The sequence below is a fragment of the Anomaloglossus baeobatrachus genome, chromosome 4 (assembly GCF_048569485.1).
Source record: "Anomaloglossus baeobatrachus isolate aAnoBae1 chromosome 4, aAnoBae1.hap1, whole genome shotgun sequence".
NCBI lineage: Eukaryota > Metazoa > Chordata > Amphibia > Anura > Aromobatidae > Anomaloglossus > Anomaloglossus baeobatrachus.
Window position 1 is genome coordinate 252,953,685 of NC_134356.1, and position 26,536 is coordinate 252,980,220.

Consider the following 26,536-nt stretch of genomic DNA (forward strand, 5'->3'; position numbering starts at 1 on the left):
ACCCTGTCCCCCCCACCCCCATCTCATTGTAGATTGTAAGCTTTCACGAGCAGGGTTGTCTCTTTTTTCCATACTCTAATTATTGTAATTTCTATAATTGTTACTTGTTTGTATATGATCCTCCTGAATTGTAAAGCGCTGCGGAATATTTTGGCGCTATAGAAATAAAGATGTATTAAGATTATTATCATTATTAATAAAATACGGTATTTAAAGAGATTTCTTGTTGCTTCATGTGGTTTTGTGATGATTCATTTCATCGAGGAACACAAAATAGGGTGCTGATTCTAGATAATGGTGGTATTAAACAGAAACAGAACATTGCCTAATATGAAAGTGCATGGTAATTCATTGTAAAAATAAAGTTCCACTAATCTAATGATAAATGAACTAAATCATTTGATGATAACCACAATCAATTATTGAAAAATATGAAAATAGAGCCCATACTTCATGTAAGAAATCTCATTTTCTAATTCCATATTCTTTCTCCGGAGTTCTTCCATTTCTTTTTCAGACTCCACCGCTCGTACTCCCACTACTTGATCAGCAGTTATACCACGAGATTTCAGTTTCCTTTGTAAAACGATTTTCTCCTGTTCAGCTCTAGAATAAATGATATACAGCTATCAGTAATAAAATGAATACAATTAATATCACAAACAAACAAAATAGTCAGTGAGAATATATTATATACACTAGTGTGATGACTATTTTAAAAATTTTGCAAAACGAAAATGAAACCCCTTACATTCGAGGAACAATTGCATTCAAATGACATTAGTATCATCAAATTTGTAAAATATTCAAAAAAGTTCCCCCTCTTTTTCATTTCAAAATTTTCAAAAAAACGATTTTTTTGAAGATTCTGGAATGATTTAGAATATTCAGGAATAATTTAGAACATCTAGAATAAGAATAATCTAGTGAAAAAATGGCATTTTTGATTGTTACCCATTAAAAATTTATATTTAACGTTTTCTTTAAAAGTTAGATCTAGCCTTACAAACATGTGCTATAAGAAGAGCTGAAAGAATTGAAAAGCATGTGGTACATTTGGAGTCAGGCAGCCATCTTGGATACTAGAAAGTGAATTTTATTGTGAATACGTTTTTTAATTTAAAAAGTGTATATGAAGTGAAGTGATAAAATTATCGTAATAAATAAATAGTGTAAATGTTTATAGATTTCTAAGTAATATTGGGAAAGAAAATAAGAAAGTAAATGTTGATATGAAAGAGTGCGTACAGGGGTAGGTCTGGTAGTTAAGTGAAAGATATAAAAAAGAAAGTGAGATGAATATCATAATTTGTTTGAGGAATTTAATATGATATTTTGACCATAATAGTTTCTTTAAGTAAAGATCAATCAAAAAGATAAAACATAGAGATTATATTGATTAAAATATTCATTAATATTTTAATCAATATAAAAATCTTAATTTAATATTGTTTTTGATCTATAAAGAAAATATCTTTCTAAATTGTTCTGGAGACGAATAATCTCAGAAGGACAGAAAATGAAAACCAAAATTTTTGAAAAACTTCAAAGCAAAGATCCCTATTGTCTCCACTTCTATGGTAAAAGAATCCAAGGGGAAGAGTATCAAGTAGTTCTGCTGAAAAATACCACAACTGAAATCAAACTCGGTATTCTGAAATGTGAGAATGGTTCTGCCACGACTATTCACAAGGAACTACATCAGCTAATTGATGAAAACGACACTTGGGAAAATATTCGCATGATAATCTGAGACACGGCAGCAGTAAATACTGGTCGTTTGAATGGGATTGTAACGCTGATATAGGATGACGTCTTGAGAAAGGGGTTTCAGAAGCCACAATACATTGGCTGTCAACACCATGTACTCGACCTCCTACTGAAGCACGTGATGAATTTCCTTATTCCAGAGTCAACGAAGAAACCAGAACTCAATTATTTCTTCATTGACAAATTAACAGAAAACTATGCCTCACTTCAGATTGATTACCACCAAGTTGCAACAGATGATGTCAACACAGGCGAGAATCCTGAATGGCGAGATGATTTCAAGTTCTTATATGAACTATGTCAGGCATATCGTCATTACAAAACAACATCACGTTGGCCTCGAATCAGTTGGAAAAAAACTCCCAAACCTGCACATGGCAAGATGGAACTCGCGAGCTGTATATGCTGTTATAGCATTTTTTCTGATACCAGGGTGGTGCCGCGACCTTGGTATAGCATGCGACTTCATATGCTATGAATGGGCAAATGCCTGGTTCCAGTCGCAACACTACAACGAAGCGTCCTTCAATGAACTGTTAACCTCAATCTCCAAGACAAAGTGCAAGAAGGCAATTAAGTGTTTGAAGGCGCACTGGTTGGTCGAGGAGTCATTAATTGACATTCCCAAGCTCTAACCAAAATGCTGAACGTGCTGTAAAACTGATGGAGGAACTACATGCGAAATCGAAAAAAATTGAATTTTTGAATCTAAAATTCATAGGAAAAAATAATTTTTAAACACTTCTTTTGTACATATTGTACTTATAATTAACTGTTTTATACCGTAATTGTTAAAAAACGAATAATAAAAGTTGCTTAGTTATTACTATTATCGTTTCAATAATGCAAAATTGCATGTCCTTTTTTGGGGGGAAAAAAAAACATTTTTGCCTTATTTCATTTGAATGAAAGGGGGAACTTTTTTTAAAAAAAACAAAAAAAAGCAATACTTATTCTTAAATTACCGTACCCATAAAAGTTCCTCGATTGCCCATGGTTTCCTAAAAAAATTTTTTTTTGTCATTAAACTAATATACACTTTCATTTTTGGAAGCATTCTTACTTTGCACCATTTTTGTCCATGCCTGCCTAAAAGTTTAGCATAGTGCCATGCATTAATGTGTAGGTCATGTATTGTGGTTACTGCTTCACTTTTTAGTTAATGAGCATTTCTTGATTAGTTGTCTGTTCCCGGAGATGACGCAGTCATTGCATGGCTTATTTTAAATGCTTGCTTTCTCTATGATGCTTGCTGGTACACAAGTTCAGAGCTCAATGGGCATTAGGTCTAGCACGGTCTCTCCCTCCACCACTTTCTTGGGTTTCCTCCCTTCTCACAATAACATTACTCTGCAAACTACAGTTTTTGAGAGAAAATGCAAATCAGATTTCTTTACCCAGTGATACAAAACATACCAGGTGAATAATACTAACCTGCTCTGATCACAGATACCTCTGCAGGGCTCAGGAGTAAAGGAGTAAGAATGTAGTGCACAAGACTAAGCACAGGGTTTGTTGGTACTTCGGTCACCATGGTGCAGCATTTGCTAGCAGAAAGCGGACTAGCCACAATGTTATATGAGGGAGTCAGTACTGTGTGGGCTGTACTCAGCAGACGATGGGCAGAATGCTTGGCCTCATCTTGACTAATATGCTGCCAGTATGGTGCATTACAAGGTACTGTGTGACTGGCAAGTCTTATGTGTGCAGTCATAAACACCAAGGAACGACCCGATAATAGAGGTGACTAGATGTTAATAAAGAGAACCTGACAGCTGATACATGCTCCATCTACAGGCAGCATATATCAGAGGTTGGCTGCACAATTTCAGCCATGTATGTTTAACACTGAAACGACATGATGTGTCAGAGAAAAACATAGTTTAATGGCCGCTGGAGACAGCCACTCGAGAGTCTAGTTGGACAGACAGGTCCCTGGTGTCTTCTCCCTGCCCGCTGCTTGTAAGCGATAGGTTTCTCCTTATTCGTGCATGCAGGGAGAGACTTGTCAATCCAGGTCAGCCAGCGACAGAAGCTGCCATGGGCCTGTCTGCCCAACTAGACTCGAGCAGCTTGGCCGCCAGCAGACTGTAAACTATGTTTTTCGTTAACATATCTGTTTGAAATCGTCCAGCCAGTGCCTGCTATATACTGCTCTGTGGATCGGGCAGCATGTATCAGCTGTCAGGCTCCCTTTATGAACTAGGCACCTTTGTGACCTCCCTCATATATTGCGAACTGTCTGCATCCTGTGGGATGTGGTGTTTTAACCTACCCTCATATCAGTGATCATGGCCTCTTTCACTAATATTTGGTACTCCTGATGTGCTTTTCGGTGATTTTCTTCATGTGTTAGTGTAGGGACTTACAGTTCATTGAGGACTTGACTTTAGTTGTGTGCTAGTGTATTTTGGCCACAAAATCAGTTAGATACCTCGAGTTTATCATTTTTGCAGGATGCAGTCTGGCTTTATACTGTTGGGATAAATGTTCAAGGAGGTGTGAAGAAGCCGGCCTAATCTAAAAAAAATGGGCATGATTAATAGCCTATTACCCGATATAGTGCACTACATGTAACTGTGTAACTGCTACCCTGTAGATGCCTTATCTATGAGCAATTCTAAAACGAAGCTGCTACCCATGAATGGTAGGCATGTGTATTGGTATTCGTTAGTATCTGACCATCCTGTGACCTTCCTCATATATTGTGTTTGTCTGCATTCTGCTAGGAACTGATATATTAGCCTGCCCTTATATCAGTAAGTATTGGTATTTCGGAGTGAAGCGTTAAACGCCATTTTCGTCTCAGTGAGTGCTCATGGTGCACTTAGATTGGAATATGAACTACCGTATTTTTCGCTTTATAAGACGCACCTTTGTTCCCCCAAATTTTGGGGGAAAGTAGGGGGTGCGTCTTATAAGCTGAATATACGGGGGGGGGTAGGGTGTGTATATATATATATATATACATATATATATATATATATATATATATACACACACACATATATACACACACACACTGCAGGGTCCGCTCTGGAGCGCTGCTGGGGGCAGGTGAACGCTGCGGTCTGCAGCATTAGATCTCCTGCTCCCGCTCATATAATATGCACAGCCGCTTTCCATCAATGTGGTGCTGAAACCGCACCACAGTGACGGGCTAGGGCAGCGGTGCATATTATATGAGCCTGCGTCCCACTGTGATGGCACATGCCCCCCCTGTGTTGGATATGGCCCCCATGCTGCTGCTCATCCTAAAATAAAGCTTTACTTACCTCCTCCAGCATTTCTCCCCAGTGTCCCTGCTTCCACTGTGATCAGGCACGCAGAGATGAAGTCACTCTGCTGTGCCGATCACATGACCGTCACCAAGAACCAGGAAGTGGAGGAACAGAAGCACGGAGGGAGACAGGAGGGAGATCAGCGCTGGAGGAGGTAAGGAAAGAGTGTTTTATTTTACTATGGGCAGCAGCATGGGGGCAATATCTAACACAGGGGAACGTGTGCAATCCATAGGGGGCCATAGGCAGCACAGGGGAATGTTTGCAATCCATAGGGGGCCATAGGCAGCACAGGGGAATGTGTGCAATCCATAGGGGACCATAGGGGAATGTGTGCAATCCATAGGGGGCCATAGGCAGCACAGGGGAATGTGTGCAATCCATAGGGGGCCATAGGCAGCACAGGGGAATGTGTGCAATCCATAGGGGGCCATAGGCAGCACAGGGGAATGTGTGCAATCCATAGGGGGCCATAGGCAGCACAGAGGGACGTGTGCAATCCATAGGGGGCCATAGGCAGCACAGGGAACATGTGCAATCCATAGGGGGCCATAGGCAGCACAGGTGAACGTGTGCCAGCACAAGGGGGCTATATTCAATATAAGGGGGCCATAATCAGATTAAGGGGGCTAATTTTAGGATGGGGGGCTATGAGGGACATATACCCTATATGATTTGTTAGACGGACACTGGCATTATAAAGATGGACCCCATTTAACGTTAAAAAAAAAATTCTCTTTTCCTTCACCAAATTTGGGGGTGCGTCTTATAATCAGGTGCGTCTTATAAAGCGTAAAATACGGTATACATCTAACAGCTTATTTTATATTGGAGAAAATAAAAAAGTGTTGCCGAGATATGCATAGCTGTAAAGGGAAGGTTCTCAGGAAACACACCCTTTAAATAAGAGCATGTGTCATATTGTATAGAAAAAATACTGGGTGATATTGCTCCCGCTGATTGACTGATGCCTGAAACACTGGTTTAGGGCACCAATTTATTTAGTGCATTGTAAGTATATGTGCATCTTGGTCTGGTTTCTTTGGAAAAGGAATGAAATGTAAAATGTGTGTTTAGAAGAAAACAGTTTGTTTAATTGGCGGAAACCACTGAATATGAGACATATACAAGGAGGACATTTGGAAAGGGGTAGGTACTTTGTAACATCCTTGCCAAAGAGGCCCTTTAAATGCAGTGCAATATATCTGTCCACAGAACTCACTTGGAGTACAGATCTTTGAGTGTTGTCAGCTGTTTTGTCAGAGCCTCCACTTCCTTTTCTTTTTCTCTAAGCTTGCTGCGAGTTCCTTCAATCTTAATTTGCCATTTTTTGCCTTCTTCCCACCTTATGATCTCTTGCTTGGAGCTCTAAAGTAGAAAATGAAATATTAGCCTGTAGTTACAAAATTAATTATGAATAGTTATACAAATGTTCCTGTAGAGGTTGTCTCACGAGAGACATTTATGTCATAACATGGGATATGCCATCAAATGTCTAATAGGTGTAAGTCCAAGAGTTACCACCCATCTCCAGAACAGGGACCCCCTTTCCTGCCTTGCATTGGACCATTTGTGAATATTGAAAAGTGGCATTAGCTGTCTGCATTCATTTATATGGGAGTTCAAAACACAGCCAAGAGTATTTGCCCTCTTGTATTTGGAACTCCTATAGAAATAAATAAAGAGAGCCAGTGCAAGTGCTGCCACATCTCCCCTCACTAGTGTTAAGATGCTCGCCTAAACGGAAGATCAGTAACTCCCTGTTCTGGTGACGTGTACATTTCTCTATCGCTTCATTGGAGGACACAGGAAACCATGGATGTATGCTGCTGGCTGTAGGAAGCAGACACTATGCAAATCAAAAAGTTGGCTCCTCCCCAGTAGTATACACCCACTGACCAGAGCTGAGATCAGTTTTTGCCTAGTGTCCGAGGAGGTTGGATACTCAACGGCTGCTCTCAGCCCCTCAGGTTTGTATTGTTGTTTTTTTAATAATGTTTTCCCTTTGTTTTTCAGACACAGCTCATCGGGAGACAGGGTGTAATTGTTCACCCTGTTTCCCCCTTAGACCGGTGGCACAGTGTGGGGTCCACCTGCCACTTACTGTTTCCCATCCGTGTCTGCCTGGCAGGACCCCAGCCCCTCCAACACAGAAGAGTGTTTGAGGCGCTTCCGCATAAAGACGAGGACACAGGCGGGTGGGTCTTGCGCTCCTCGCTTTTGAGCCTAATTGTGGGGTAGGAAGACGAAGACGGTACCTGAGATGGAGATGTACCCCTCCAGCTTCCAGTCGACTGCGCCCGGGATGACTGTCGATGGTGTCTTCGTATCGCCTCCTGCAGGATGGACTACAGGATCTCCAGGACTTCCAAGACAAGCCGGGGCCCTCAAGACAGGTACTCACTTCCATCTCGGGTCATGAGGGGGCATTATATAATACCCACAGCCCCTTCTCCAATAAGGGTCAGGGTGGATCCCGTTAGATACAGTGCCTTACGAAAGTATTCGGCATTTTAGGCTTCAAACATAAAGATAAAAAAATTAAAATTTATGGTGAAGAATCAACAACAAGTGGGACACAATTGTGAAGTTGAACGAAATTTATTGGTTATTTTAAACTTTTAGAAAAATAAAAAAATAAAAATTGGGGAGTGCAATATTATTCGGCCCTTTTATGTTAATACTTAGTAGCGCCACCTTTTGCTGCGATTACAGCTGCAAGTCGCTTGGGGTATGTCTCTATCAGTTTTGCACATCAAGAGGCTTAAATTCTTGCCCATTCTTCCTTTGCAAATAGCTCGAGCTGAATGAGGTTGGATAGAGAGCGTTGTGAACAGCAGTTTTCAGCTCTTTCCAGATTGTCGATTGGATTCAGATCTGGACTTTGACTTGGCCATTCGAACACCTGGATACGTTTATTTGTGAACCATTCCATTGTAGATTTTGCTTTATGTTTGGGATCATTGTCTTGTTGGAATATAAATCTCCGTCCCAGTCTCAGATCTTTTGCATACTCCAACAGGTGTTCTTCAAGAAAGGTCCTGTATTTGACTCCATCCATCTTAACATCAATTTTAACCATCTTCCCTGTCCCTGCTGAAGAAAAGCAGGCCCAAACCATGATGCTGCCACCACCATGTTTGACAGTGGGGATGGTGTGTTCAGGGTGATGAGGTGTGTTGCTTTTACGCCAAACATATCATTTGGCATTGTGCCCAAAAAGTTCGATTTTGGTTTCATCTGACCAGAGCACCACCTTCCACATGTTGGGCCTCTTGGCTGCATCTCTCATCAGTCTTCTCCTTGTTTGAGATTAAATTTTTGAGGGACGGCCGGGTCTTGGTAGATTTGCAGAGGTATGATACTCCTTCCATTTCAATATGATCGCTTGCGCAGTGCTTCTTGGGATGTTTAAAGTTGTGGAAATATTTTTGTAACCAAATCCGGCTTTAAACTTCTCCACAACAGTATCACAGACCTGCCTGTTATGTTCCTTGGTCTCCATGATGCTCTCTGTGCTTTAAACAGAACACTGAGACTATCACAGAGCAGGTGCATTTATACGGAGACTTAAATACACACAGGTAGCTTATATTTATCATCCTCAGTCATTTAGGACAACATTGGATCATTCAGAAATCCTCAGTGAACTTCTGGAGTGAGTTTGCTGCACTGAAAGTAAACTGGGCCGAATAATATTCCATGTCCCAATTTTCAGGTTATTCTTTTTTACAAAAGTTTAAAATAAGTAATATATTTCGTTCAACTTCACAATTGTGTCTCAATTGTTGTTGATTATTCACCATAACATTAAAACTTTTATCTTTATGTTTGAAGCCTGAAATGTGGGAAAAGGTTGAAAAATTCAAGGGGGGCAAATACTTTCGCAAGGGACTGTATTACCTCATGCGCAGGCCCCTCTGTAGTTTATCTTTCCCCCGTAGTGTGGCCTCCCTGTGCTCTCCCGATCGGCTCCCCTGCGTTTTCCCTCTGCCGTGGCTTTCAGGAATTGGCGTCCCCTCCGGAGGCCTATCTAAAAAAATTAGCCCCCGACTCCCGCCTTCTCCCTCGGCTGTGCCACGCCTCCTTTAGCATCCCTGCCTATCACCGCGAAGCCTCTCCTCACTCTGCACGCCTTCCAGGCCACGCTCCCAGCCAGGAATTCATCTGTCCACGCGTGCGGGCTTTTCAAAATACGGCCCACCTTCTTCTGCTCCCTCGTGCGAGCTCAGATATCAGGCCCTCCTGCTTTCTCATGCGGGCTCCGCCCCCTTACTTCCTGTTGCCTGACATCACTTCCCGACTCCGAGACCCTCTGGTGGACATAATCTCTGCCCGCCCTGCCAGCTCCCCAGACCAAGCCTCCCTGCTTGGTAAGTAACGCTGGCGCTGCAGTTTCAGTAGAAGCTTCAGCGCTTCTCCGCAGGCAGCTATGGCGATTAAGGGCCCAGTGCGCCCTCGCAGTGAGACAGCTTTCTGCGCACTACCCGCAGCCGGGCACCCCCGCAGTCACCAGTCTCTCCTGGGCCCCTTCACTATTGCACTTAGTACAGGACTGGTAGAAAACAAAAAAAAGCTCCCTGTAGTATGCCACTGTTTAACCCATGGGGGTTCCACTTTACCTTTACACTGACATAAGCAGTGTCATCATAATCTATGCAGATATACTCCTGATTTCTGAGTTCCCATTCACTTACAGTGAGCCGTCTCCCTCCTGCCAGATATTATATGTCTATAGTACTAATTCAGCCCAGTAATATTATCAACCTCATACTACAGCATGCCCAGATTCCCCCCACTTCTACGAGTTCGGGGTAACACTCTTCTACAGGCGCTCTCTACTAGGTACCATCGGTCCTCTGGCAGTTCATCCTTCTCCAATGTGCTGACCTTGTGCCTTGTTCATTAAAAAAAAAAAAAAAAAAAATGAACTCTACTCAGAACTTAGGAGAACTCATTACGCAAAATAGATTATCCAGGGTCCTTGACCTGCCCATTTCTGGGAGTACACCAGTGTTCTGTGGCCATGTCCACTTCCAGTGTCAGTGTGTCTCTTGCTCCTACCTACTTTCTGTACCCACTATCTAGTGTGTCAGTGTTCCTCATGTACCTATCTACCACAGGATCAGTGTTTTTTGACCTGTTCACTTTCAGTGTCAGTGTGTCTCATGCTCCTGCCTACTTTTCTGTACCCACTATCTGGTGGTGTCTCCATGTACCTGTCCACTATCCAGTGTGCCAGTGTTTCTCTATGCAGTGATCTACACCAGTGTGCCAGCGTTTCCTCATACTTGTCCACTACCCAGTGTCTCTGCGTTCTACCTGTCTCCTCCAATGTGCAGGTGGTGCTTTTGGGATCCTGCCCTCTATCCAGTGTTTCTATGTGCACTTGTTTACTCTGGTGTACCAGTGTTGTCATGAGCCGGTCCAACATCCAGTGTTTCTATATGTACCTGTCTACGCCACTGTACCAGTGTTATGTGAACCTGCCCACCGTTTAGTGTGCCAGATTTCTACATGCACCTGTCTGTTTCAGCGTGCTAGTTTTTGTCTATCATCCTGTCCACTATCCAGGGTGACAGTTTCTAGAGATCTGTCCACTTGCTAGTGTGCTAGTGTCTCTCTATACATCGGTCCATCATCCAGGGTACCAGTATAAACTATCCAGTGTTTTTCTATGCACTTACCCATCATCCGGTGTGTTAGTGTCTCCAGAACGTACCCACTATCTTGTGTGCCAGTGTTTCTATATGCAGCTGTTTACTACAGTGTGACAGTGATTTGATGAGCCTGCCCAGCATTCTATGGGCCAGCGTTTCTTCGGACCAGAGGCCGGATACAGCAACAGGCTTAAGTGCTTTGTTCAGTTATCCCGCTCAGGCGAGGCGAGGACTCCATCCACCACGGACCCCATGATGCGGCACGGCAGCAACTTTCATTTAATGCCAGTGTTCCGAATTGAAGATCCTACCCGCTATCTAATGGGCTAGTACTTCTTCGGACCAGAGGCTGGATACCGCAACAAGCTTGTGTTGCTCTGCTTACGACCCAGTGAGTCGGACCGACTACCTCACCTAGTGGGTCATGTCTCTCGTTCATCTTCGATTGAGGCGAGGACTCCGGCCACCATGGACCCCATGACGTGCCAGGGCAGCAGTGCTGTCATTGAGTTGCTTTCCAGTGAGCCGGGCTTTCTCCTACCTCGCACCACTCATTTAAGTTAACCAGGAGGTAAGCCATGGTCCTCTGACCAGTACGTTGTCTACTTCTCTTCCTGCAGCAGCAGTTATTTACCCACTTCTCAGTGATCTGGATCCATCTCCTACCTCACACCATCCGTCTAACAATCATGAGGTAAGGTAAGGTAAGACACGACCATCTGACCAGAAGGTTGTGTGATTCACTCCCTGCAGCAACCATGGACCCCATGACGCAGCACGGCAGCAGCTCTCATTTAGTTGTTTCCCAGTGACCCGGGACCTTCTCCTACCTTGCATCATTCATCTAAGGTAACCACGAGGTAAGGCATGGTTCTCTTACTGTACGGTGGCTGCTTCGTTTCTTGAAGCAGCAGTCATTTGTCACTCAAATGTCTAAGTTTGTCACGAGGTAAGGCTCTGTCCTCTAACCAGTATTTTGTCAGCTTCACTTCCTGCCCCCTTCCATTGGTGGTTCATAGTACTTTTGGTATCTGCCTATTATTCGGCCTAGACCGGCCTCTGCCGCGCCCTTTACTAGGGTTCCGGGCATGTACGGTATGTGTTTAAATCCATAGGTTACTACTTACATTCTCTCTCTTCCAGATAGAGATCAAATTTTTCCAGTCCAGTCGCAGACAACGAATGAAGTTAAGAATCAGGCACAGGATCTTCTAACAAGTATCGATACCACGGAGGTCCAGATTCACCAACGGACTTCTAGTATCCTGACGGCCTAGTCATTGGGCTCATTTCTCTACTTCCGTATGGACCAACTGCAGGTTTCAAAGATTGTCTGTCTGGCCACTTTCCGCAGCAGAATTCTTCAGGGAGCCTTGACTGTTCAGGCCACTTAGTGTTTCCACCTCGACACTCAACACTAGAGTGGGTGGTTCCTTTCTGACTTGCCGGTCTTCTCTAGCGACATGACCTGCTTCAGTATCAAGCCGAGAGGGGTCTTCATCACCCCTATCCCTGGTCTGCCTCCCTTTACCTCTCTCGCAGCCATTCTAGATGGCTCTCGTAGATATACTATATCTCTCCGAATTCTCCACCCTGCCAAATTCCATGACTGCTTGAGAAGCGCAGGGATACACGAGTACGTCTGAGACCAAGCGGAGTCTTTGCCAGACCATTTAACATCACATTCTCGGGCGTTTCTTCCACTTCGTCGTCACTTCTGGTTGTGACGTGATGCCTTATTTTCTTGTCAGTCTTCCGGTTTCCTTGCTACCTTTTGCAGGATAGGCGTCACTCCTCTGGTCGGCTAGCGCTTAAGCCAGTGACATAGTCCGGGCCCTTCTTTGAGTCCCCCTTGGAGGGTTTCTTCTTCCTCCTAATCCAGGTCTTACATCCCAGGTCATGTGACTATTCTCAGTCACAAGAGCCTCCCCCCATAGTGGGTTCTCCTTCTAATAACTCACTTCTATGGCTATCTAGTACCCACATCCACAGTTCGGGATTTCTCAGTCACACGCCATTATAGATGCCTCTCTCTCGTCTCCTGTCTGTCATGTCATAGTGGAAGTTAGTCATTGGATTTCCTTCGGTTCCTTAACCTTCTCATTTTTCACCGGACTTCTCTCAAGCTTCCGGACCTCTTCTAAACACAGGGGAACTATCTCTTGTTTTATTTCCCCTCCTGCAGGCTGTTCCGTCCACTATGGTCAAATCACTACCCTTAGGTTCTGTGGAATAAACAGGTCAAGTCTCCCTACGGCAGAATCCCCTTACTCTCTCTTCTCGGGTATCTAGACTCTCTTCTCAGCCCAACTCCCCTGCACCCTATCAGGCAGTTGGTTTCCCCTTTTAGTCATTCTGCGGCAGTAAATGGCCAAGGCTCGGTTGGCCTCGGTTTACCAGACACCTACCTCTACCAGGTGCCCTAGCTTTTTGTTCATTCTTCTCTCTCAAACGTAGTACCATGGCCAGTCAGTCCTTTTCTCTTGGCCCCGACCTGGTGCTGTCAGTCGCCTTAGATTCTTAGCTTCCTTGGGCGCAGATTTCAGGGGATACAGCTTTTTCCCTGGTCATCCTAATCCCTTCACATGCGTTTTACACTAGTTTTTCAGTACTTCTCTAGTACTCTGACTCTTCCCCTATGCTTCGGCTCCTGGCCGGGAAGAGGTTCTTTACAGTGTCTAGCGTCAGGTTCCGGTCATGGAATCTCGTCTCTGCTAATCCTGTTTTCGGGTCTTTCTCTTCCCACCCTTGGGGACTGCTTTAGGACGTCCCATGGTTTCCTGTGTCCGCCAATGAAGCGATCGAGAAAAGAAGATTTTGGGTACGCACCGTAAAATCTCTCTTTCTCGGAGCCTTCATTGGGGGACACAGCATCCGCCCTTTTCTTAAGACTTCAGTAGATCCGGTCTGTTCTGGATTTCAATCTTCTCCTCATACTGCTTTTACACAAACTGATCTCCTCAGCTCCGGTCAGTGGGTGTATACTACTGGGGAGGAGCCAACTTTTCATTTGCATAGTGTCAGCCTCCTAGAGCCAGCAGCATACATTCATGGTTTCCTGTGTCCCCCAATGAAGGCTCCGAGAAAGAGATTTTATGGTGAGTACCCACAATCAAGACACAAATTTATTCTTTTTGGATATGCCATAAATGTCTCTACTGAGACAACATCTTACAATTCCCAAGCCCTGTTTGTGAGGGCCAAAACTGCAGAAGAGGGGCATTGGCAGTGCATCCATATAGCGATATAACACCACAAAGATCTCTCCATGTTATATATGGACACACATACACAGCTTCATAGGGACCGGGCACATGCAGTTGGCAGAGATGTGTCTTGGAATGGGCACTGCACCTATGTTACATAACCAGGACAGATGTTACTTGGTGAAACTAAAATACCATTTTAGGAAGGAGTCATAAATTTAGACCTCAAGCACAATACAAATTATGTATCCTGCATTCAAAAACAATGTTATCCTGCCCCATGAAGTATCACTAGGATTGTATATTTACTATATATAGTGCCTTGAAAAAGTATTCATAACCAGTGAACTTTTCCATATTTTTTCATGTTATATAAAAATATATTTTTTTGGAATTGTATGTGATATACCAAGAATAAGTAGCAAGTATTTGTGATGTGGAAAGGAAATATACTCCTCGTTTCAGAAGCTCAAAAGGAAATGGAGAAAATAACTTTACCATAAATAAATGAAAATGCCACACCTGGAATCACCTCCAGACCTTTTACCTGCTTAATTGATGATGGATTAATGAGAAAATAGTCCATCTAGCTTATTAAAGAGCTTCTGAAAGAACTGTACAATTACTTTTGGTCTATTGAAAAAGAGGCAGATATATATTAAAGAGTTGTAATTGCTAAACCCTTCTTCGAACTAGGATGTGAATAACCTCAATGTAAAGCTAAGAGTCTGCACGTTAGGCCCATATTGATTATATAACTGTATCTTGAATATATTTTGATAAACAGCTAAAATGCCAAAACTTGTGTCACTGTCCAAATATTTCTGGACCTAACTGTAAATCTGAAAATTGTAACATGCAATTGCATTCAGTCCCTTTGAATAACTCCTGCAAGTCTTTAAAGGGAACCAATCAATCAACAGGATTTTCGTATGTACTGGCACTATCAGGCTGATTCTCTACATACCTATAGTGGTCAGCTCGGATGTTTACTTTTTTGGGTTTCAAAACCTAAAGTTTATAAAATTAGCTGCTTGTTGAGTGACAGCAGCAAAGGAGCAGATAATGTATTCATAGTTATCCCCTCCCTGTTTGAATTAGGATAAGTATTATACAAACGATTCACTTTATCTCTTGCAAGACCTGTGTGTGGCCATATCCATGTGACCTGATATCCAGCTTTGTTGGCTGAGGCTCCGTCACTTCTGGTCACATGGGTATGACCTCACACAGGTCCTGCAAGAGACAAAGTGAATCGTTTGTATGATACGTATGCGAATTCTAACGGGGAGGGGATAACTATGAATATATTATCTGCTCCTTTGCTGCTGTCACTCAACAAGCAGCTAATTTTATAAACTTTACTTTTTTGGATTTCAAAACCTAAACACCCGAGGTGACCACTACAGGTATGTATAGAATCAGCCTGATAGTGCCAGTATAGCACTGGCTTCAGCTTATATACAAAACTCCTGGTGATTGGTTCCCTGTAAGGTTACGTCTTTACCAGCTTTGCACATCTTGAGGCTGATATTTGTGCTCATTTTTCTATGCAAACTAGCTGTAGATCAGTGAGATTGGATGGATAGTGTCTGTAAACAACAAGTTTCAAGTCTTGTCACAGAGTCTCACCATCTCTGTGTACATGTATACACTGTATATATATATATAACGAGTTTGGAGATCAGCATTTACAATCCAACACAAGTCAGTAGTCACTATATGAATGGGTAATTGACGTTCTGATCAAACCTTATCTTCCTGTGCAGGTTTTCGTTCGGCTTCTTCAGTCTTTTTCTCCAGCTCCACTTCCAGTCTTTTAACTTTCTTCTGAAGTTCATCTATCAGGTTCTGTTTACTTTCCAGATCTGACTTACTCTAAAAAATAGATATTCGGAATCCAGCTTTAATATTTACATAATGAGAGAGCCTAAAAACCCAAAATAGACTTGTTTGATGTTTCCTCGAAAAAGGCTGTACATATAACACAGCACGAGCTGGAACAGGCACTTTGTGTAAGGAAAGGGATCTTTATGCAACAGAATCAAAGAATAAGAAGCTATTAAGACTCAGCCATTTTATCCAAAGGTAGAAGAGGACTCTGAAATTGTCAGTGACCACACCAGAAGACTATGATATGTTTTCTTTCTGAATGACTGGTCCCATTACAGCATTATACAGTTTGCTTAAAGCGTTATCATCATCTGAAAAATAATGGCATATGCCGAGAATATGCTATCACTAGATAACTGTAAGGGTCTGACCTCTCGGCTCAGACAATGAACAGGCCCCTTTCTTTATTTCCCTACACCCCCGCTGGCCCCATTTATTTCAGTCCAGTGCAGAACAGCTGAGCAGAGCACTGCTTGCTGATAAAACACTTTATGATCAATAAGGGTTTGATTTCTGCAATCTACACTATTCCGATAATGAAGTGATGGCTTATCCCAGAAATATTGTCTACATTTAAAAAAATACCTACTTTTAGAGTTCAAAATAGCTCTGTATGGAAGCAAAGCATCATGCTCCATCACACAGCTCTTTCTGGTGCACTCATTTGTGGGAACCAAGGCTTGTCAGGTTCAGTGGACTCACAGATCTATTACAAGGATATATACTAAGAGGACATGCAAATAAGTGTACAATAAACTATGGGAAGAACAGAAGATTTTCTAGATTCTAAAAGCTCACATTTGGTGTCATCTGTGATTAGTTATTATTTATTTTCCATCCAAATAATCTTTAGGAGTTAAAAGGGTAAATCGTTATTTTCTTATCCACAAAGATTCTACTTAGATGACAGTCAAAGGTGAATCAATGCTTTAAGAACAGATCACCAAGAGTCATATCCGTATGTGGCTGTGTGGTGTGGGGAAGACTGTCAAAACATAACAATTTAGGTCTATACAAAGTGACAGAATGAAATGCTATATTTGCTCTGCAGAAAGCCTACCATTACCAGCTATGATTAGATGTGCTGCTTAGGATTAGGGGTCACAGTTGTACTGACTGTAGTACTGTATATGAATGTCAGTGAGAATGCTAGGATGTTCTGCATCCCAATATCTCATTATGTGGAGCTTTACACTTTATTATAGAGTATTGCCAGAGTCAGACATGGAAGTATATATACCATATCTGGCAACCTATGTTTACAAGCCAATGTACTGTTCTCAAGATCAATGTCTATCTGCTATTTCATTCCTTAATCAAGAAGCAGCAAAAATCCTAGTGCATGACCTCATCATCTCCCGCCTGGATTATTGCAACCCCCTGGTCTGTGGCCTTCCTTCTAACAGTCTTGCACCCCTACAATCTATTCTAAACTATGCTATCCGACTAATCCACCTCTCCCCACGCTACTCCCCCACCTCACCTCTCTGCCAATCCTTTCACTGGCTTCTCACTGCCCAAAGACTCCAGTTCAAAACCCTAATCATGACATATAGAGCCATCCACAACCTGTCTCCTCCATATATCTGTGACCCAGTCTCCTGGTACTTACCTGCACACAACCTCCGATCCTCACAAGATCTCCTTCTCTACTCCCCACTAATCTTCTCCCACAATTGCATTCAAGATTTCTCCCTTGCATCCCCCATAGTCTGGAACTCTGTGCCCCAACATATCAGACTCTCGCCTATCTTGGAAAGCTTCAAAGAGATCCCTGAAGATCTACTTCTTCCGAGATGCATACAATCTGCAGTAACACTCAGTCCACTATATTGCTGCATGACCATCTCTACCCTCACCTACTGTATCATTTCTCCTCCTGTACCTGTCTGTGCCTTGTATTGTTCATGATTATTGTACTTGTCCTACTATATATATACACCCCTTTTAACATGTACAGCACCATGGAATAAATGGTGCTATAATAATAAATAATAATAATATTGAGCAACGGGCCTGATCTGTAAACTCGTCCATTCTGCAAGCAGTGATAGCTTTACCTTTGTAGATGGCAAGATCCATTGATCTGACCAACTTCAGAGCAGCATTTACAGCCTATATAAGCAAAGAGCTTGCGCTCCTTGGATAAGTGACTGAACAAGTCTGATACACTGCAGTGGAGGCATGTAACCTAGGCACAAGAACAGTAAGGTAGTAAAATACAAATCTCTCCAACCTTGAGATCTGGGAGAATCTATACTTATAAGTAAATTGCAAAGTTACTTGTCCATACATGCACTTTGCAATTTCAACCATTTACCATTTTGAGACAACCCCTTTAAATAGAACATGATTAGGTAACATATGTGATTTATAAATTATAGCCCAGAACATTTTCATCAGTCTTTTTAAGACCAAAAAAGTTTATTTTTGAGGGAACCAAAGCAACCACTTAAAATCCCTCTCATTACCTATTTTTCCCTAAACCTGTGTGTATGCACTGTAGTATGTATGTGTTAATATACTTACCTATTGCCATCTTCTCCAGTATCCAATCCTATTCCACTGCTATTCTAAGTGATGTCACCGTTCTTCAGACTCGGCTTTTACAATGTAAGTCTATGGATTGTCAGATTACAGCTCCATGGACTTTTCTTGTAAAAGTAGTCTAAAGTGAGCCGGTTAGTCTGAAGAGCGGTGATGTAGAAGAGGAGCGAAATAGCTGGATAATGGAGAAAATGGCAACAGGTGACTACATTCACATATACTATAGTACATACACATATACACATGTTTAGGGGAAAAAAGTTCATGGGATAAGGGATTATATAAAGGGCTTTTTTTAGAGACTCTGAACAATGTTATTATGAGCTTAAAAAGTATACTGGAAAGTTTCTTTTTATGTTTTCTCATGGATTCTTCCATATCCCCCTGCCTCTGGTATCTTGTGCTTCCACCCTTTTTTTGCATTCCTTGGAATGTGATCGTTGACAAGCACATAATGTGATGGAGCCAGTGACAACACTATGCTGGGAACTAGCTGCAGGGGACATAGCCGAATTAGAAAGAGAAGTATCTTGGACTGATTATTTTTAGGTTTTTATTTCAGAGAAATCACTAATTTATGGAATATCTAAACATTTTATTAATTTAACGGCCTTTAGCTCGATCTTATACCATGGCGACTTGATGAATGAACGCTCTGTAGGAAGATCGATCTTCTGCAAGCCTAGATAGGTCTACCAGTATCATCTCCACCATTATCTTGATTGTATCAACACATCTGGTTGCTACTCTTCCTCTTCTATTTTCCCATCCATGATGACCTTCTCAAGTGATTGCGGTCTTTGTATGTGTCCAAAATAGGCAAGTCATAGCTTGGTGATCCTTGCTTCAAGTGACATGTCTGGCTTGATTTGTTCTTTTTGCCATCCAAGGTATTGAGAACATCCTTCTCCAGCACCACATTTCCAAGGCAATGAGTCTTCTAAATATAATATCTAAACAATATAGCATAAAATTCTATTGGAAAGGAAATTCCTTAAAAATGAAGCTCCAGTTCAGACTATATAGTAAGCAAAAGCTTAGCATATTTTAATCAATCTTTATAGGTATTTTCATCTATGCAGTGTGGGTGATACATCGTGCTGTTGGTATCTGCTTGCTCAATCTTATTTTTACTCTAATTGTGTGAATAGCTATGGTGGGGTGTCTAAAGGTCCAGTCACACTAAACAACTTACCAGCGATCCCAACAACGATAGGGATCGCTGGTAAGTTGCTAGGAGGTTGCTGGTGAGATGTCACACTGCGACGCTCCAGCGATCCCACCAGCAACCTGACCTGGCAGGGATCGCTGGAGCGTCGCTACACGAGTTTCTGGTGAGCTCACCAGCAACCAGTGACCAGCCCCCAGCGCCGCGTGGAAGATGCTGCGCTTGGTAACTAAGGTAAATATCGGGTAACCAACCCGATATTTACCTTGGTTACCAGCTCACGCAGCTACACGTGCAGAGAGCAGGGAGCAGCGCACACCGCTTAGCGCTGGCTCCCTGCTCTCCTAGTTACAGCACACATTGGGTTAATTAACCCGATGTGTGCTGCAGCTAAATGTGCACGGAGCAGGGAGCCGGCACTGACAGTGAGAGCGGCGGAGGCTGGTAACAAAGGTAAATATCGGGTAACCAAGGACAGGGCTTCTTGGTTACCCGATGTTTACATTGGTTGCCAGCCTCCGCAGTAGCCGACTCCTCGTGCCTGCACATTTAGTTGTTGCTGTCTCGCTGTCACACACAGCGATCTGCGCTTCACAGCGGGACAGCAACAACTAAAAAATGGCCCAGGACATTCAGCAACAACCAACGACCTCACAGCAGGGGCCAGGTTGTTGCTGGATGTCACACACAGCAACATCGCTAGCAACGTCACAAAAGTTGTTCGTTAGCAGCGATGTTGCTAGCGATGTTGCTTAGTGTGACGGGGCCTTAACATGCGAACAATTTATGCTTATTAACACCTCTGAATAATCTGATTATCACACAACTGCAAACTACTTACAACAGGAGTCTCATGTTTAGGAAGTAACACTGAGAATAAAAGAAACTTTGGCAACAGAAAGTGATATAGTTCTAAAAATAATATGTGAGAAAAATGTTGATTTTTTTTTTGCTGTTGTTGCAATTTTGTCTGTTCAGCAAGGAATGCTCCACTCCAGCTTTGATTTAAAGCCCAAAGAAAAAGTTAATTGAAACCAGTCAGGAGCCTAAAGGGTGCTTTACACGCTGCGACATCGCTAGCGATATATCGTCGGGGTCACGTCGTTAGTGACGCACATCCGGCGCCATTAGCGACATCGCAGTGTGACACCGATGAGCGACGATCAACGAGCGCAAAAATGTGAAAAATCGTTGCTCATTGACACGTCATTTCCTTAATATCGTTGCTGCTGTAGGTATGATGTTTGTCGTTCCTGCGACAGCACACCGCTATGTGTGACACCGCTGGAACGACGAACATCTCCTTACCTGCGTCCACCGGTAATGCGGAAGGAAAAAGGTGGGCGGGATGTTATGTCCCGCTCATCTCCGCCCCTCCGCTTCTATTGGACGGCTGCCGTGTGACGTCGCTGTGACGCCGCATGTACCGCCCCCTTAGAAAGGAGGCGGATTGTCGGCCAGAGCGACGTCGCAGAGACGGTAAGTCCATGTGACGAGTGTAAGCGATGTTGTGCGCCACGGGCAGTGATGTGCCCGTGTCGCACAACTGATGGGGGCGGGTATGCTCGCTAGCGATATCGGTACCGATATCGCAGCGTGTAAAGTACTCTTTAGGGTATGTTCACACTTCCATTGTTTTGCTTCCGTCGCCTTGAGGAATTATATATTTTGCAGGAATCCGTTTTTTCCCCCATAGACTTCTATTAGCGACGGATTGTGACTGAGGGCCTTGCGTCCGCCACGTGACAGATCAGTCGTTTACTGACTGACCGTCAGGTAGGAGCAACGCTGAATGTAACGTTTTTTGGAGCGGTAAAAAAAAGAACTCGGCAGGTGTCCGTCACCATACGTCAAAAGCTATAATGGATGTCTATGGTGCTGGATTTCGCCGTAATCCGTCACACGACGAAATCCAGTGATGGTTTCCTTCATATTCTACTGAGCATGCCCAGCATGTTTGGCACACGTATTGAATAAGGAATAACGTTTGGAACACCATTCTAAGTCTGAACTGGGTGCAAAAACCTAAAAAACATCACTATGGGGAGATAAGGTATGCACACCAGTGACTATGTAAGGGGAATACATGAAATAGCAGAAACTGCTGTGTGAATACTGACTTGAAAAATCCAATAGCTATATGTAAGAGTGAAAATGTGAAAAATGGAATCTGCATTACTGCCATGAACATATGAATCAAGAGAAATTTAGCTACTGAATTAATCAATGCAATAGAGCCCCAACACTACGCCAAAGTATTTCTCTACGTTGGGGTCCCTAGCTTGTGTGTGTCCTCTCATGCAGTTAAAAAACTTACCACGTATGGGAAGCTGAGACCCAGGCTATTTATGCGTATGATATGGATTGGCAATAGGTGTGGTTGGGGAGGGTTCACAAACGAAAAACTACTAACAAATAAGGAATAACGTTTGGAACTTAGAATGGTGTTCCAAACGTTATTCCTTATTTGTTAGTAGTTTTTCGTATCATATCTCAGCTTCCCATACACGGTAAGTTTTTTAACTGCATGAGAGGACACACACAAGCTAGGGACCCCAACGTAGAGAAATACTTTGGCGTAGTGTTGGGGCTCTATTGCATTGATCAATTCAGTAGCTAAATTTCTCTTGATTCATATGTTCATGGCAGTAATGCAGATTCCATTTTTCACATTTTCACTCTTACATATAGCTATTGGATTTTTCAAGTCAGTATTCACACAGCAGTTTCTGCTATTTCATGTATTCCCCTTACATAGTCACTGGTGTGCATACCTTATCTCCCCATGGCACACGTATTGGGCTGTCCCAAACGAATGATGACCGATCCATCAAAAAGCGGACGCACAATGGATGTAACGGATGCGACGGATCAGTTTTTTCACAGGATTCCTGTGTATGGAATCCTGTGAAATATCACATCTGATGCATCAATTGACATATAAAAAACGACGGACCTGACAGAAGCAAAACAACAGAAGTGTGAACATACCCTTGGTGTAACCAAATTAAATACAATACTAGGTAGAATAGTAAAAGACTACACTGTGTGCACAATTATTAGGCAAATGAGTATATTGACCATATCATCATTTTTATGCAGATTTTCCAAGCTGTATAAACTTGAATGCTTATTTGATGAAGCATATCAGGTGATGTGTAATTGTGTAATGAGTGCAGACAAATTATTAGGCAGCTTGTTTTGGTTTAGCAATATGGGACAAAAATGAAGACGTTTGGTAGACACAAATAAAATCTCTTATATTCTTCTTTGAGAGACACTGAAACCATTGTTTGAGTCTCCTGCCACCTGGAGGCTGACACTAATAATACATCAGAAGAAAAATAAGTTGCCTTTTCCCCAGCCGACTATCAACTGCTAGCAGCAGGCCTCTTTAATTAGCGAGAAAGCAGTAGGAGAAGCCAGAAAACTAAAGCATGAAGAAATTACATAACCACTCCAGAGAGAAACCAAGCGAAACGCATGCCTGATCGGTCAGCAAATGGTAGGTGCTATGTTCCCCAATGAAGACTACGAGAAAGAGGTTTGACGGCGAGCACGAAAAATATTAATTTTTCGTTCACTTCATTGGGGGACACAAGAACCATGGGATGTTCAAAAGCTACCCCTCAGGTGGGAAGACTAATACCAGTACTGCAGAAGAAACAATAGCAATCCCTCAAGCTACTGCCCGAGCATCTGTTGCTTGTCGCACCCTTCTACGAAGACTTGCATCCCTAGTTTCAAAGGTAAGAGCTTCATCGAAATTAAGAACAGACACTTGGAGGTGTAAGACCACCTATAAGCCTTCAACCTTCCCAGTGGAGTGAAAATCATGCCATGGCAGGGCCACCCAAGTTCAGTCTGACTCTCTGCTTTGGCAGATCGAAACCTAAAAACAATGGTGGTCTTAGAAGCAGTTTGACTGCTGCCAGAGCATATTAGGATGATTCACAAGATATTTGAACATCTAAACAGAGCTGTGAGAGACAGGTAGACCTAGACTGTAAATTGGTACTTCATATTGTGCGAAAACCCTCTGGGAGATGTGCCATGAAGGTTAGACCCTAACCTACCAAAGTTAGGACTTGTTTGAGACTCAGACCCATGTCTGTCTTCAACTAAGAATAAGCTAAACTGAGGAGGCCAAGTGTTAGCCGGTGAGGTACTGTATAGTCTGCTGTGGAGTAGCCAACTTCTTTTGTTAAGATGTAATATTATTGTCAGCAGGTGGAAGCAGACTAATCCATGGTTCCTGTGTCCCATAATGAAGTGACTGAGAAATGAGATTTAACTGACTATTAAGAGTAAAAAAAAAAAATGTTAAAAGCCTTACAGAGGGAAGCAGGACTTTAAGAATTGGCAAGATATGGAGGTGTGATGACAGAAGGATCAAAAGTTTTGTTACAAATAGTCAACAGGGTAACAAAAAAACGTGTTGGAAAAAAAAGATGCAAATTAACTGCCAAAGATTTGAGAAAAATCAAATGTGAAGCAACCAGAAAACCATTATCATCCATTCCATTTTATTCCAAAACTGCAACCTCCATAGGAGTGCCCAGAAGTAGAAGGTGTGCAGAGACATGGCCAAGGAAAGGAATCTGGAAACCTGACCATCCCTGAACAAGGCACATAAGCTGAAATGTCAAGACTGGACAGAGAAATATCTGATTTTTCACAGGTTTTGTGAACTCATGAGAGGAGAGTGACTCTTGACAGACCAGATGGACCCCCAGTTGGAACAGTAATGGATACAGACCTTCACTTCAACCCAGATGCCAGCAAGGCTACAGCTATGAGCTGATATTAGTAAAGAAAGGTTAATTGGACTTTTTTCGGATTGAAGATGGACTCAAAAATCAACTCCTAAACCTGCTGCCGGTTTTTAGAAGACACTTTCTTCAAGCAGTACTGCAGAAAAAAAGTCTTCATCATTCAAGAATACCATGGTTTTCATGCAGGACAATGCTCCATAACATGCATTCAAGTACCACTGCTTGGTTAGCCAGTAAAGGTAGTAAAGATGAAAGAATAATGACAAGGCCCTTTTACCTCACCTGACCTAAACCCTACTGAGAACTTGTGGGCCCTTCTTAAAGGGAATCGTCAGCAGGTGTTTGCTTCCTTATCTGAGAGCAGCATGATGTAGGCAAGAAGGTGCAGTGGTTTTCAAACAATCAGAGTTTTTAAATTTGGTATGTAGCAGAGATGAGAAAGCTGCCCTCGTCCACACCAGGCTCTGTATGCACAGCTCCCAACTGTCCCAGAACTGTCCAAATTTGAGGGCTCAGTCCCTCTGTTCTGGAACTTAGTGCTTTTGTACCGACTGCCGGGACAGCGGGACACTTGTCTCTGACTCCAGCACTTATCTCTGCATGCAGATAAATTAAACAATTATCTTTACTGGTTTACTCGAGAGAACTCCTTGACCGTAGGCAGCAGCTCTAGCAATGAGTAACAGCCCAGATTGAGAGCGATAGGAGGATTTGATATACTTGATGACTGTACTGGGAGAAACCTGGACAAGGCCTTCAATGTATTATTATTTAATCTGAGAACAGCAAAATTTAGGAGATGAGAGCCTGAATCCTAAAATGTGTCACTAATTAGGCTGTGTTCTGTAGTTTCAATACAATCAGTGTTTTATCATTAGGAGACTATCACTGCCTGACTAATTTTTAAGTGCAAAGCAGTCAGTCAAATCTGTGTGTAACCTTGACCCCACCACCAATTAGCATCTGGATGTCAATTCACAGTGTACACAGGAAGCTGCCAATCAGTTGTGAGGACAGTGTTATACACAGCCCAGAAGACTTAAGGTAGTGTCACACACAGCGACAACGACGTCGTTGCTACGTCACCATTTTCTGTGACGCAGCAGCGACGTCTCGTCGCTGTCGCTGTGTGTGACATCCAGCAACGAGCTGGCCCCTGCTGTGAGGTCGCCGCTCGTTGCTGAATGTCCTGCGGCATTTTCTGCTCGTTGCTCTCCCGCTGTGAAGCACACATCGCTGGGTGTGACAGCGAGAGAGCGACGAACTGAAGCGAGCAGGGAGCCAGCTTCTGGCAGCCTGCGGTCAGCTGTAACCAAGGTAAACATCGGGTAACCAAGGGAAGCCCTTTCCTTGGTTACCCGATATTTACCTTCGTTACCAGCCGCCGCTCTCACGCTGCCTGTGCTGCCGGCTCCCTGCACGCCAGAGTACACATCGGGTAAATAAGCAAGGGTTTGCTTATTAACCCAATGTGTACTCTGGCGTGCAGGGAGCCAGCGCTAAGCGGTGTGAGCTGGTAACCAATGTAAATATCGGGTAACCAAGCCCTTGGTTACCCGATATTTACCTTAGTTACCAAGCGCAGCACCGCTTCCACCCGTCGCTGCTGGCTGGGGGCTGATCACTGGTCGTTGGTGAGATCTGCCTGTTTGACAGCTCACCAGCAACCATGTAACGACGTGTCAGGTCACCCGTCGTGATCGCTGCTGCGTCGCTATGTGTGAACCCAGCATTAGCTCTGCTACATCTACATCAGACAAAACAAGGACGCTATCAAAACTACAATCAGCAGCCCAAGAAGTGACACATCCCTAGAATCAGGCTTCTGTCTCTGAATTTTGTTGCTATCAGATTGCATAGCAAAAACCTACTGGCAGATTCCCTTTAAAGGGTTTGTCTATCATCGATATCAGATTGTGAAGGTCCGGCATCTGGATATTTTTTGGGCAATCTTACAATAAATGTGCATTTGTGAATAAAGTAATGAAAACAATATTTCACGTTTGGCAAACTTTGTAATGAATCCTAAAGGTGGCGGACTTGGATGTAAGCACTCCTCTTCATATGAGGACAGTGTGCTCGGTTTTCCATAAGGGCAGTAATAGTCCCGTTACCTGTGTACTGCTCGCGAGTCGCTTCAGCCTCTTCTTCAGCTCCTCATTCTCCCTATCCACGTCCTCTTTTTCCTTGTGAAGCTTAGTAATGATTTTCTGCTTTCCTCGCATCTCCTGGTTTA

General features: G+C 43.0%; 1 protein-coding gene across 5 annotated transcripts in view; it reads right to left on the bottom strand.

The window, feature by feature from the left end:
* Positions 1-26,536, bottom strand: part of CEP290 (centrosomal protein 290) — a 451,099-nt gene that overhangs the window by 101,076 nt on the left and 323,487 nt on the right. For all 5 annotated transcript variants that reach the window (XM_075344782.1, XM_075344781.1, XM_075344784.1 and 2 more), the window contains 4 exons: positions 26,415-26,536; positions 15,670-15,795; positions 6,274-6,419; positions 451-606 (listed from right to left, as the gene is read on the bottom strand). The exon at positions 26,415-26,536 is cut by the window's right edge and continues 100 nt beyond it. In XM_075344782.1, coding sequence (XP_075200897.1) covers positions 451-606; positions 6,274-6,419; positions 15,670-15,795; positions 26,415-26,536 — 550 coding nt within the window. The remainder of the gene's footprint in view (positions 1-450; positions 607-6,273; positions 6,420-15,669; positions 15,796-26,414) is intronic.